The following is a 14,778-nucleotide window of genomic DNA, read 5'->3' as shown; positions in this document are numbered from 1 at the left end:
CCGAACCTTCTTCCCGTGGTCGAACCTCAGCTTTTTACGGGCCGGTGTCCCTCTTCAGCGAGTTTCCAGGCATCTCGTTGTCTCCACGGATGCATCTACCACGGGTTGGGGTGCCATGTGCAATGGGCATGCAGCCGTGGGTTCCTGGACAGGACCCCAGCGCCTCATGCACATCAATTGCCTCGAGCTGCTGTTAGTAGGGGGGTCTACGCTCACGCCGGTTGTCGCAGCTCGCCCGCCACCTCTTGTTATGGAGTCAGAAGCACCTGAGGTCCCTTCGTGCAGTATACATTCCAGGAGACCGGAACCTGGCAGCCGACGAGCTGTTACAGGTCCGCCCTATCTCCGGCGAATGGCGACTCCATCCCCAGACGGTCCAGCTGATTTGGGATCAGTTCGGGGAGGCACAGATAGATCTGTTCGCCTCCCGGGACTCATCCCACTGCGCCCAGTTTAATTCCCTGACCGAGGGTACGCTCGGCACAGATGCACTGGCGCAGCGCTGGCCGCTGGGCCCACGCAAGTATGCGTTTCCCCCAGTGAGCCTTATTGCACGGGTGTTGTACAAGATCAAGGAGGACGAGGAGCAGGTTTTGCTGGTAGCCCCCTATTGGCCCACCAAGACGTGGTTTTCCGAACTCATGCTCCTCGCGACAGCACCTCCTTGGCCTATTCCTCTGAGACAAGATCTACTCACTCAGAGACGGGGCACTCTGTGGCACCCTCGTCCCGATCTCTGGAGGCTGCACGTGTGGCTCCTGGACAGGACGAGGCAAGTTTGAGTTCGCTGCCACCTGCGGTGGCGGCAACCATCACTTCCGCTAGAGCGTCGTCCACGAGACACCTTTACGCGTTGAAGTGGAACCTCTTCGTCAGCTGGTGCTCTTCTCGCGGAGAAGACCGCCGGAGATGTTCGATCGGTGTCGTGCTTTCCTTCCTGCAAGAAGGGTTGGAGCGCAGGCTGTCGCCCTCCACCCTTAAGGTTTACGTCGCGGCCATTGCCGCCTCTCATGAAGCAGTAGAAGGTAAGTCCTTAGGGAAGCACGACCTGGTCATCAGGTTCCTGAGGGGAGCGAGGAGGCTACATCCGCCTCGTCCTCCCCTCGTACCCTCTTGGGACCTCTTAGTAGTTCTATGTGCTCTGCAAAGGCCTCCCTTTGAGCCTTAGCAATCGGTAGAGTTAAAGTTTCTGTCCATGAAGACAGCACTCCTGGTTGCACTGGCCTCCATCAAGAGGGTGGGGGACCTTCACACATTCTCAGTTGACGAAGCGCGCCTGGAGTTCGGACCGGCTTACTCTCACGTGATCCTGAGACCCCGGGCTGGATACGTGCCCAAGGTTCCCACCACTCCCTTCCGGGACCAGGTGGTGAACCTGCAAGCGCTGCCCCTGGAGGAGGCAGACCCAGCCTTGGCACTGCTCTGTCCGGTACGTGCTCTCCACACCTACGTTGACAGAACGCGGTGTTTCAGGACCTCAGACCAGCTCTTTGTCTGTCATGGGGGGAGCCAGAAGGGAAGGGCTCTCTCAAAGCAACGGCTGTCTCACTGGATAGTGGACGCCATTGCTTTGTCTTACCAGCAGCAAGGCCATCCGTGCCCTCTTGGTATGACGGCCCATTCCACTCGGAGTGTGGCCTCCTCTTGAGCTCTAGCGCACGGCGCCTCGCTAACAGACATTTGGAGTGCTGCAGGCTGGGCGACACCAAACACCTTCGCAAGATTCTATAATCTGCGAATTGAGCCGATGTCCTCTCACGTACTCGCTTCCGCCAGTACTGGACCCGCTCAGGTGTCTTCGCTTGCTCGCCATTCCACTCCTCGGATTGGATAAGTGCGATATTCCTCAGTGTCTTCCGTTGAAGCCTTGAGTCCTCCAGCACCGACGATGCGGGCACCACTGCTGTTGCTCTGGATGCTGGCTAGGTGCCTCCATGTGCACGGTTCCCCATGGTAACTGTCTCATGTGTATTTTCCACTGTAAGCCTCTCTGAGCATGTGTCTTCCCTTGGCAAGCCATCTGCCACCCCTGGAGTTAAATTCCAGTAGCCACCTGCGGTTGGTGCTCCAGTGATTCCATATGTGTTCCTTGCGGCCATATGAGTATTCGTAAGTCCTCCCTTTGGTAGGCATCTGGTTGCATGTCCCTCCCGGGATATGTTTCCCAGTGTACCTTGGTAATCCTGTGTCAAAGTAGGATCCCTGTTAAAAAAAAAAATGAGGTTCAGGGGTTCAGACTTTCGCAGGGCACTGGAAGACAGCTTGAAGATGGCGTTATGGCACTGACCCCCATTCTCCGTCACTTCTGACGTTACTCGAAGTGACTACGAAAGGGAACGTCTCGGTTACGGATGTAACCCTCGTTCCCTGAGTAGGGAACGGAGACGTTACGTCTCCCTGCCACTTCTGCTGTATCACTGGGTAGACGCCGGAGTTCAGCCTTGGCTCCTCAGCAAAGACATACTGCGGTTGCGTTCACTTCCTCCTTTTATACCCACTGCGTGGGGCGGAGATACGCTATGCTAATTCCGCAGCCCCAAGGCATTTTCATGCCATTGGCTCGTTTTTAAATACTCGAAGAGGATTGGCTTTCTATGCGAAACCCCCATTCTCCGTCACTTCTGACGTAACGTCTCCGTTCCCTACTCAGGGAACGAGGGTTATATCCGTAACCGAGACGTTTTCCCGCAACTCATCTGTTGTCATCGTCATTCATTTGTTCTGCACAGGAGTTCTTGAAATATTTATCATACATATTATCATTTTTGGCAGAACTACCAGAAAGCGTCTGGAAGGAGAGGACAGAGAGATCGACAGTGATCCAGAACCTGCCGAATGAAACACACTGAAGATACTGAAGAACCAAGAGGTTGGTGTTCATTCTTCATTCCTCATTCATTCATATTGCTGAAGAACATGCTTCTGCTCACCAGATTTACATTGTTTCATGACCAAACTAGTGACTTATAACACAAATCATCATTAAAATAGATTATAGTTGTGAACCGCAGTTGTGCACCAGATTTGATGGGATTGAAATGACTATTGAACTCATCAGTGATCTTGACTTTTGGATACACTTTTCTTTTTACATGTCTCTCATTTGAAATCTCACTTTATTTAATGTTTCTTTTAGACCTGATGGACGTGAACAAGAAAGGAAAAACAGAAGCATATAAATATGTCTCCAGATGAGTGACGGGAAAACCAATGTAAATCAAGTCTGAAGATTCACTCTGGGAAGAAGCGGCTCAGGCTTTCACTCTGAAATCACATCTTCTCATTCTGAAGAAAGATCATTTAACTGTGAACTGTGATAAGGCCATAACTCTTTTAAGAGAGACATGAATCTGATATACACTTTTAACTCTATTTTCATGATAAAATCTAGTTTTCTTCCACTTCTACTCTTCCATGTAAATGCAAGATATACTTTCATGGATCTTTTGTTTCTGTGTATAAAAAATACACAGAAACAACATGTTGTAATAAAAATGTTTATTGGGTTTTAAAAATACACAGAAACATGTTGTAAAAAAAAAACGTTTATTGGGTTTATAAAAAAATACACAGAGAGCCATGTTTGAAAGAAATGTTTTATTGATGAAATGGATAAGTAAAATGTAATCAGTATTATTATGCGTGCATATAGTAAGGAAAAGCAAGTATTACCCTAGTGTTGTGTTCCAGACCAAAAGGAGAAGGATTTTGAGAGGCCGCACACGAAGAAGGAAGACAATGAAGGATTAAGCTTTTTATAAGATGATTAATTAATTTGTGTTGATGTTAGACGCTGGAAGCTGGGCCCGTCTCTCCATTGTTTGATGATCCAAACCTGACACCTGCTGGTGGAACTTGTGAACTGCTGCTATTGAACTAAAACTTGTTAACTTGTTTGGAAACTTTGAAAAACTTTTTATATAATAAAACTACATATATAATAACGAGTCTCTGCTTGCTATCAAAATCTTAGCCACGGAGGGTTCTTTCTACTAGACTGTGAGTATGAATTTTGAATACTTATTATCTTTTGTAGAATTCGACCTACTTTACCTTACCTGAGAGAATAAATAAGATGAGGTAGAAGGTGAATGATGTATAATTAGGTGATAGGGTAGATCTGATGCCATAAAACAATATTTGACCCAAATTTGGGTTAAAACAACCCAGCATTTTTAGACTGAGTGCCCCATCTTAAGGCCATTGTACACTTGTTTGTTTATTTATTTATTTTGAGCAATATATAATTACACATGACAAGGCAATAATAAGCATTTTGGTTAATCTATATACAACCAGGGCAGGAAAAGCCTGATATTTAATTAATTTCCCTGGTGATTTGCCCTTATGTTTGTTTTGACTCGCGCTGTCCCCTAAGAGTGTGCGCATGCGCAGATGAGAGAGAGCGCGTCAGACTGAAAGAGCGTAGTTTAAGTCACACGGAGGGAGAAATAGTCGATTAAACTATTAGAGAACATTTCCAGTTTAATATTGACTTGTGAATCTGTGCTGATAAGTGATAACAGTCGTGTGGTAGTGTCGAGTGTATGGTTGATTTAGCTGCTTACGATTGATATGATTGTTCCTGCACGTGAGAGATCTTCTGTTGGGAAAGGAAATTCAGAGACGTTGGGGAAGATTGAGCGTGAGTTAACCTGTAATATCTTATAAAAAGTTGTTGAAAGGTTAAATAACACTGTTTATTTCATATATCAATGGAACATATTTAAATGGAATACCCGTACGTGATATTGCACGTGCACCAGCCACTTCGTGAGCTTTTTCTGTGCTTCAAAGTCTCAATAAGAGTGAGTTTTTATCATTTTCTTCTCCTAAAGTGTTTATGTGTATAATTTATTTAGAATATTTGTACCTTTGATCAAATGTGTACTGTTTTCTTGAGTGTAATTACTGTTTGATTTGAACAGAAGGGGTCAAACTGTGGATTGTAATGTATCATTTGGTGAAATGTGCAGATTTCTCATGTATGCTGTTTTATTTCTTTCATTAGCCACATACGGGCCACTACCGTTGTTTTTGGCACTCATTTTATTTGTTTCTGAGATTATCATTAAAAAAAACACACATTTTCTGGTCGTTTTGTTTTGTAAGACTCTTATTACTTTGTTTTCTGCACTCATTAGAGTCAGTTTGATAGTTAATTTTGTTTAGCCAATTTCACTTATTAATTAGGATGTTTTTCTAAAACTGTTTTTCTTCTGAACAAAAAATCTACATTAACGCTGTGTCTCATTTGAGGGTCAGGAGTGAAAGAACCAGTTTCTTTAGATGTTATGGCTGTGTCTTATTTCCTGACGTAACGTTTGAACGGCCACATATACAAGCCATTAAATTCATCAACTTTAACAAATAATTCCATCTATTGCTCGAAACAGAGTGGGTAGAAGTCTATCTTATTTGAACCCACCCCGGTTACCATTAACATGAAAAACTAAAACAAAACAATTGTTGCTGCTTCCCTAAACATTATCATAACACTCAATTACAATTTTTTTATATAAAGAAATATAAGAAAACAAAAGAATGGGAACCCCTTCTCCCTCACCAAAACCAAAACAATACCAAAAACAAAACAACATATCCTAAATACACAACTTATATAATGGCTCGTTTCCACTGAGTGGTACGGTACGGTACAGTTCGGTTCGGTACGCAATTATTTGCGTTTCCACTGTCAAAAGTTGTGAATAGTACCAAAAAGCCGAACCGTACCGTACCATTTTTTGGGTACCCTTTCGTTAGGGTACCTAGCACAGTGAAAGGGTACTAAAAGGTGGAGCTAGACTCACTGCAGAACGGTGATTGGTGGACGGAGTATCGTCACTCGCGCGTGCTACAAGGGCATTAGAAGCACAGTTGAAATATAATTCTACTGTTATTGTGTCACGAAATGTAGTTTTAAGACTTTTTCAGGCGAGAAAGTAGTTTTTTAAAGCTCAAATCAGTGGTTTATTTCTAGATTTTTGATCATTTGACTGAGATCCATTCCAAGCGATCACCGGACGCTCGCGCTCGTGTCCCCCGCCTGGAACAGCCTTTCCTCGGCTAGTCATCCTGATGTTTGCCGCTGACTCGGACGTCTCTGTAGTGGTTAAACATGAGATATAGTTCGTCTTGTATAAACCTAACAGGTGATCTTTGGTCTCGTGAATCTATAATTCGTTTCCTGGCCAATAGTTTTGGCAGAATTCAGGCTACGTGAAGTTTCATATCTTTGAGCGCTGAATTTGTATATTTGACTGACTGAATTGTTTCTTGATATTATTTAAGCTTTACTGTATTTTGTACCTTTTACGTATACTTTTATAATGGCTATTATTGATAAAACTGAAATTCAACAAAAAGAGACAGTTGTCATTTTTTTTTTATTCTATTACAAGATCATCTGTAATGTTGTTATTACAGCATTTGTACTAGAGTTGAGCCGGATACTCGGCTGAAACGAGTATCCGGTACGGATAAAGCACTTTTGTCGAGTACAAATATTATACGAGTAATACGAGTCAATATCTGTGCTCGGATAAAAAAGAAAAAAAAGAAAGTAATGTTGAAATTAGGGCTGAGCGATATATCAATATAAAGAATATATATTTTAAATGTGATATGTAATTAGAGTTTGCGCTGCACGCCTTGCTCCAAGCAAGCTGCTTAGTGCTGACCCAGAGCTCTCTGCACTGCTCACCGCGCCCCAGTCACTCCTTTTCCACTTTGCGTGCTTGATTAAAGCATGTTATGTTATAACATGAAATAAAGTCTTTTACCTCAGCAAAACGGACTTTGTCCTGTCAGCCGTTATACTGTAAAGTTAGTCGTAGCGCACACTCAATTGCACGCGCAAATGCGGCGGCGCGCGCTGGATCGCCTCACTGTACATAAAGTGCAAAAGAAACAACGAGCATGCAACACTGTTACGTTGTAAATAACACGAAATAAAAACAAAGCAGGTATGATTTTAATTCTATTCACCAGGAGCAGTTTCAATGTTTCATTAACAGTATTGTCTATTCACCAAGGTAACTGCCATGTCTATATTAACCCCTTAATGCCCCTATTTTTCTTTGTGTTATTTTTTATATTTTTTAAATGAATGTAATGGCTCATACCAACGTTGTATTGACAAAATAAATAAACCAATTAATAAATCACAATTACAATTCCAAGGGAATAATCTGCAATTAAGATTTTTGTCATAATCATGCAGCCCTAAGGTGAAGAAACCTGTTAATTATTTATTCATTTGATTTTGCAAATGTTCATGTTTCAATAAAACTGCTTGTGACATGTCATATTTGGCTTTGACTGAACATTTGCTCTCACTTTGCAGAAAAAATATCGGGATATATTTTGTATATTGAAATTCAGCCTAAATATATTGGGATATGACTATTGGTCCATATCACCCAGCCCTAGTTGAGATGAAAACTCGTGTTCGTTACATTTTACTTTATATTTGCAGCCACTTGTGTTGTATTCATTGTTGCAAAACTTGTTCTGTAGTTCGTTTGTTATCGTGATCAAAACCATTGATCTGAAGCTCAATGCTGATGCTGTCATGTAAATAGTTTTCTTATCAGCAATAAATATAACAATTTCTGATCAACCCATATCAATTGCATGCTTAAAATAACATACCGGTTAAAGCACCGCCCATTTCAAGACTACCCGACCCACTTCCGGGTTTAGGCCCCGCCCAGTCCGAGTACAGATACAGATACAGATAATTCATATGGTTATACAGATACAGATACAGATAATGCTGTACTCGCTCATCCCTAATTTGTACCAATGCGATATGCAATACATTACGTTACATATTGCCTGGAATATGTTTAATATTTTTAAATTTAAACGAAAAGAGGCAGGGTTGTTTTATATTTAGTTTTGTCATTAATATGACGTTAACTTGCATGCATGCAGTGATAATCAATAGGCTATGCGTTGCCTGAACCACATTTATGTGCTTTAGAATGTTTAAAATGTATTGAAATGAAATCGAAAAGAAGCAGAGTGGTGTTTTATAATATTTCGTTGTATTGTTGCCTAAAATGAACATACAGAGATAACCGGAGTCGCAGAGCCCGAGCGAGCAGAGTGCCGCGTTCAAGAACACGCTGTTCCATAACAGAATTACTGGACTCGCGTCCTCGGGATCATTCTCCTGAGTCGGACTTTGCGTTGGCTTCTTGGAAACGCCTAATGCCAGCGCTTGTTTCTAGTGACAAGATCTGCTGTCTGCCATCCATTGTTGTTTACTATGTTGCTTTCTTCGCGCGAAAATGACGTCGATCGCTTCTTTCCAGCATACCACGCCTTTCAAGTAAGGGTACTGTTGGCGGTGGAAACGCAAGCCTGATCATGGTGTACCCGACCCGACCCGTACCGTACTGTACCGTACTGTACCGTACCCCTCAGTGGAAACGAGCCATTAGGTAACAATTATAATAAAACCAACAATGGTAATCAAATAACTACAAGGTAAAATAAGATAGATTATGAATACATGGATCAATCTATGATAATACCAACAATGGTAATCAGAATACCTGTGATATTGCGATATCGATATTAATTTCGATATTTTTAAACGGATGTAAAACTACAAAAGTTATAGGAAAACGCATCAAAAAAGATTAATAAATAAAACAAGTTTTCTTACAACATAAGGTTTATTTCAACCGACAGTAATATTGGACTGGTATAGCATGAATAAATAAATAATAACCATGTCTACAGTACAGGACATGTTACTAGTTGTGTACACTACAGTGTAAAAGATAATAAATAAATAGCAAGTCTACAGAACACACTATATGCAACATAAACACCACTATATGCGTTTTCTTTGACCGGATAGCTATCTTATCGTGAAAAGACCGGGTGTAAATACCCTCTGAAACGCATTCGTGAGGTATTTGAATCTAATCGCTTAAACCACTTCAGGAGGAAGTCTGGGCCGCATTTCAGTCGAAACTGAACAAATGTAAATGCATCTCGTTGTTGAAACCACATAAAATGTACTCCTTCCAAAAACGCTAAAAATGAGAACGTTACAGGCTACATGTCATGTTATGGCCATATATGACGACGCGCGCGACTGCAACAATGGAGAAGGAGAATCAGAAAATGAGTCGGGGGAAATGCAACGGTGCATGTCGGACCGGACGCATCATAAACAAAATATTGCATAAATATCGAGAGACTTTCGATATGTATATCGAGCAACGTGATATCGCGATAACGATATTAATTCGATATATCGTGCACCCCTAGAAAATATGTGGCGTTCATTCAGACCTGAGCGAGTGTGTGTTTGTGTGATAGTCTCGATGTTTGGAGTGAGAACTGTTACTGAATGACAAGACAAAAGTCAAAGTTTGAGTCCTGCTGCCATTTTATTTCTTTTGACACATTTGGATTAAATGTTAGCCTACTTTGTTAAAATATACTGGAACAGAGCCTGCTAAATACTTTACATTGAGCCTATCAGTCACAAGAGACATTTCAATTCCATACATGAATAATATTGATAGTGCTCTTTATTTTTAAAAGTAGCATGATTGCTTTCAGTTTCTGCACAGTTTAATGACTTTTAGTTTATGATTACAGGCTTTTATCATGTATCCTGGCTCAAATAATGTGTTTCTAACAGCAAACACTCAGAATAAAGTGATATGATCTGCTGATGATCCTGAATGGCTTGTTGAATGAGTGTTGATAGTCTGAGGATCATCAATATTAACAGATCTGCTGAAAACACTCTTTATTTCATGACAATAGTTCCTGTTTTCACCTCATTTATTATGCTGATGTCTTCACATCTCCTGTAAATTGACACTTAAAGCTCATTTCATTGGTGTCAGCAGACTGAGGATTTGGTGACGACTATATTACATTTATATCTGTCTTTAGGTCTATGTGTTAAACTGTTTTTCTTACCATTATTTATATTTGGAATAATTTCATTACATTATTATATTCTGTTATCAATAAGTATAAAACAAACTCAGTGACAGATATATTTTAATTTGAGCAGATCAGCTCCTCCCACTAGAATTTACCAAAATTGAAGTCCCTCCCACATCAGTCACAACACCAGCAAAGCTCCGCCCACTGCGATTCTCCTATAAATGCTGGAATATTCCCATCATCTACAAGTGAAGTTGAGCAAAGACTGAGTTTATTAAAGAGGACAGTGAGAACATGAGTGATCCAGAACCCTGCAGAATGAAACACACTGAAGATCCTGAAGAACAAAGAGGTTGGTGTTTATTCTTCATTCATTCATGATGCTGGAGAACATTCATGTTAGAAACATTCAAGCTCTTCATCACTTTTAGATAAAATAGGTTAACTATGAAATGGATACAAAAGTTTTGGTTTTCAAAATGGTCAGTAAAGCAAGGTTTGAAAAATGCTCAACATTAAGTCAAACTCTTTTTTTAAGTATCAGTTCAGGCACTGGAACCCGTTCAAAAGTTTCGATTTGGCACTGATATCATAAAAACCCAAACAATACCCAACCAGAGATTATTCTTCTTACAGTAACTTTGGTTACTGCTTATTATAACTGATACCTAGGGATGCACCTATATGGGAATTTTGTCAGATAACTGATAATTCTTTTTGTCGTTTATTTAACTTTAATTCATTATTAAACTATTATAATGTTTAACTATATTAAACATTTTTTCTCTTCATACAATTTTGATATTTTTTTCCCCTTCAGACCTGATGGAAGAGAACGAGGAGAGTGAAGAACACTTGCGTCGCTCAAAGAATAAACAGACAATTTTAAATAAAAGAAGAGACAAGAAATCTTTCACCTGCACTCAGTGTGGGAAGAGTCTCACACGCAAAGAACATCTTGAGCTTCACATGAGGATTCACACTGGAGAGAAACCGTTCTCATGCGATCTATGTGGGAAGAGTTTCACACAATCATCATACCTTAAGAGTCACATGAGGATCCACACCGGAGAGAAGCCGTTCACATGTGATCAATGTGGGAAGAGATTCACAACCAAACAAAATCTTAAACTTCACATGAGGACCCACACCGGAGAAAAGCCATTCACATGTGATCAGTGTGAAAAGAGTTTCACAAACAAACAACTTCTTAAGCTTCACATGAGGACCCACACTGGAGAGAAACCGTTCTCATGTGATCAGTGTGGGTCGAGCTTCACAAAAAAACAACATCTTAATCTTCACATGATGATCCACACTGGAGAAAAGCCGTACGCATGCGATCAGTGTGGAAAGAGATTCCCACATTCATCACACCTTAAGAGTCACATGATGATCCACACCGGAGAGAAGCCGTTCACATGTGATCAGTGTGGGTCGAGCTTCACACAAAAACAACATCTAAATGTTCACACGAGAATTCACTCTGGAGAAAGGCCGTACGCATGTGTTCAGTGTGGAAAGAGTTACATACAATCATCATACCTTAAGATTCACATGAGGATCCACACCGGACAGAAGCCGTACGCATGTGATCAGTGCGACAAAACGTTTCTTACTGCATCACACCTGAAGAAACACCTATCGGTTCATACGAAGGAGAAGCCGTATTCATGTTCTGTGTGTGGAAAGAGTTTTTCACTGCTGCAAAATTTAAAACTACATCAGAAAGTTCACACTGGTGTGAAAGAGTACATGTGCTTTGAGTGTGAGAAGACTTTTACAACAGGGAGAGAATTAAAACGGCACCAGAGGATCCACACTGGAGAAAAACCTTTAAAGTGTTCACACTGTGACAAGAGATTCAGTCATTCAGGAACTCTGACAGCACATGAGAGGATCCACACTGGAGAAAAACCCTACAAGTGTTCACACTGCGACAAGAGATTCAGTCAGTCAACACCTTTGAAAAGACATGAGAGGATCCACAGCGCCGAGAACTCACACACGTGTGATCAGTGCGGGATGGGTTTCAATTCTAAAACTCACTTGAAGCGACACATGAAGATCCATACAGTGGAGAAACCACATCAACACAGTCTGCGATCACAGTAAGTAGTTCATCTTTATGTGCTGAGCATTAAAGTCTCTTCTCTGTAATTTAGGGTGTATTCACACCAGGAAAGTCCGACAGTTCACTTGCTTTGGTCCGGACCAAATCAATTATTATAATAATTTTTTTGGTACGGTTCGCTTTCACACTGCTCTTTTTGCAAGTGGACCAAAATTTGTAAACAAAACCACTCGTGTGCTAAGGTCGTCCATTCATTGGACAAGGATTCTCAAGGGAAATCAGGAAGTGCAAAAAAAGGCTCAGCATGGAGATATTTCCATATATTTCGTACTGCAATATTTGTTCTTTTACTAATTTTGTGTTAATTCTGTACGCAACATGACATCATGACTTTTGCGTAAACATACACGGCACTTTCGAGTCAGGTGGCGTGTTATCTCTACGCATTTTGAGCTATCTGCGTGTATCCGCGTATGTCTACGCCATTAACGTCCGCGTCATTCCGCATGTCTGTACACGCAGTCAAATCTCCAGTCATAAATGCCATTAACCCCAGTGACGGTTAAGTTTAGGGATGGGGTTGAGGTAAGTCATATCTTTTTTTTATCTAGGATGGTAAGGGAACAGTTATAAATGCTATTAACCCCAGTGACGGTTAGGTTTAGGGATGGGGTTGAGGTTAGTCATATATTTATCAGTGGTGGAGGAAGTACTGAATCTCAGTACTTAAGTGAAAGTACAAATAACCAGATAAATATTTACTTTAGTAAAAGTAGAAGTAACACAATGACAACCAAACTTAAGTAAAAAGTAAAAAGTACCTTATTTTAAATGTACTTTAAGTATTAAAAGTAAAAGTACTTGCATAACAATTGATTCTCTTAATGACTATTTTCTAATGATTAATAAAACATTTAATTCTAACTCATTCAACTTAATACTCCTATAATGATGTTCAATAATCATGGAAAAAAAATGTTGCCACCATTTCTGAAGCAAGCTTGCAATTAGGCAATATACACATCATGCTTATCCTTACTATATGTTAATAACTCTGTTTGGCAGTAAACTCGATTAATTTATGGTGTAATTCTGAACCTCTTGGCTTGCCATAATCCTAACCAAACGTATATTACACGCGGTGCGTTTCCTATGCACGTAAAAACAAATTTTTGCGTATTAGTTGCACGATAAACACACTGCGTGTGAGACGCATTTAGTGTAACGGGTTGATATACTGTATCTATGGCAACCAAACGTCACTGACAAGACAAACGTGCAACGAACGGACGGCCAGATTACGTTTTAGCAGGGGAAAAACTGATCAGAAAATGTAACGAAAATGTAACAGAAGTTGTAGAAAGGTAGTGGAGTAGAAAGTATAATAATTGCTGCAAAATGTAACGAAGTAAAAGTAAAAAGTATGCACTATTTATTCTACTTAAGTAAAGTAAAGATACGTGAAAAATGTACTTAAGTAAAGTAACAAAGTATTTGTACTTCGTTACATTCCACCACTGATATTTATATAGCGTTAAGTCAACGGCGTTCATAAACACGCTGAAAGGCGATTATGCGTCTTGATAGCACGCCAAAAATGGAAATACGAATTGGCGTGGCATACACACGCTACTTCATGAGATCAGTCTGCTGTACGAACGCAATATGAAGAAACTAATGAGTATGTCATCTATACGATGTTGTAATTCGGATTTTGAGAAGGCGACGAGTGTAACGTTTGAGTGGTTCTATTAAACGCGGGGAAATACGACAACTCTCGTCTCTCGTGCATCTTTTCATTCGACCATCTACTGTTTTTTTTTTAATCTCCGGGCAACATCTCAACTTTGCGTTGCAAGTGGGACTGCACAGAAGACGGATAAGGTATAAAGTTTTCATTCATAGAGAGGGCTATGTTCACATATTCGAATAATGAGATTCTTATTGTGTACTGCTAACAAGTGCTGTCAATGTTAACGCGTGCGATTAAGTTCGTCCAGTTTAACGTAAATTAACGCATCATCATCCTTGTATTGTAACTATCCTTACATTAATATTAATAATTCATTACATTTATATAGAACTTTTCTCGGCACTCGCTTTAAGGGGGAATCTCGTCAAGCACCACCAAAAGGTGGTGAACTGCAAATGCTTAATGAACTGCAAATGATTTTTTTTTTTGTTGCATCTATGCGCGATTAGACTAAAGAGAACGCTCTGTATGTGAATGTCCTGATGCACGCACTCATTCATTCATTCATTCCAATGATGCGCAGAAAGATGCGTAGCAGTATCGTGTGGCCAGACAGCATACCGGAATATTCTCTTTCGACGCAGTGCTTTCTTGCAATTGGGTCGGTTCATGTTCACACCGTAAACGAACCGTACCAGAGTTCGTTTGGAACCGTACCGAGACCACCTCTTCAGCTGGGTCTCGGTTCGGTTGTTTGGTCCGCACCCGAGTTCGATTGCTGTATTCACACCTGCCCAAAAGGTCCGCACCAAGGGGGCAAACGAACTAGAGTTCGATTCAATCGAACCAAACAAGGCAGGTGTGAATACACCCTTAGTTTCCTAACAGTTGGTGGTTGCTTTCTATCTGTTTAAATTTTTCACATTATTATGAGATATTGAATTGTAATATCTCGTTATAATGAGAACATTTCTCATTATGAGATGTTAAGTCGCTATTACGAGAAAGCATCTTGTTATTTATATAGTGCTTTTAACAATATAGATCAAACTAAATTAAAGTAACAGATTGTTTTGGCTTAATG

The 14,778-nt window shown here is 40.7% G+C and overlaps 1 protein-coding gene across 5 annotated transcripts in view; it reads left to right on the top strand.

The window, feature by feature from the left end:
- Positions 1 to 14,778, top strand: part of LOC120475426 (uncharacterized) — a 37,724-nt gene that overhangs the window by 8,497 nt on the left and 14,449 nt on the right. The window contains exons 4-7 of one of the 5 annotated variants that reach the window (XM_089129075.1): positions 2,773 to 2,869; positions 3,137 to 4,808; positions 10,055 to 10,279; positions 10,748 to 12,042. The exons of 2 other annotated variants lie outside the window; for them this stretch is intronic. In XM_089129075.1, the coding sequence (XP_088985201.1) occupies positions 10,222 to 10,279; positions 10,748 to 12,042 (1,353 nt within the window). In that variant the 5' untranslated portion in view covers positions 2,773 to 2,869; positions 3,137 to 4,808; positions 10,055 to 10,221. Of the gene's footprint in view, positions 1 to 2,772; positions 2,870 to 3,136; positions 4,809 to 10,054; positions 10,280 to 10,747; positions 12,043 to 14,778 lie in introns of those variants that run through there. 2 more of the 5 variants (XM_089129071.1, XM_089129076.1) reach the window with 2 other exon arrangements.

Source organism: Pimephales promelas, chromosome 3, assembly GCF_988280905.1.
Source record: "Pimephales promelas chromosome 3, fPimPro1.hap1.1, whole genome shotgun sequence".
NCBI lineage: Eukaryota > Metazoa > Chordata > Actinopteri > Cypriniformes > Leuciscidae > Pimephales > Pimephales promelas.
The sequence above is the reverse complement of the archived record's forward strand: the minus strand, read 5'-3'. Positions and strand labels throughout refer to the sequence as shown.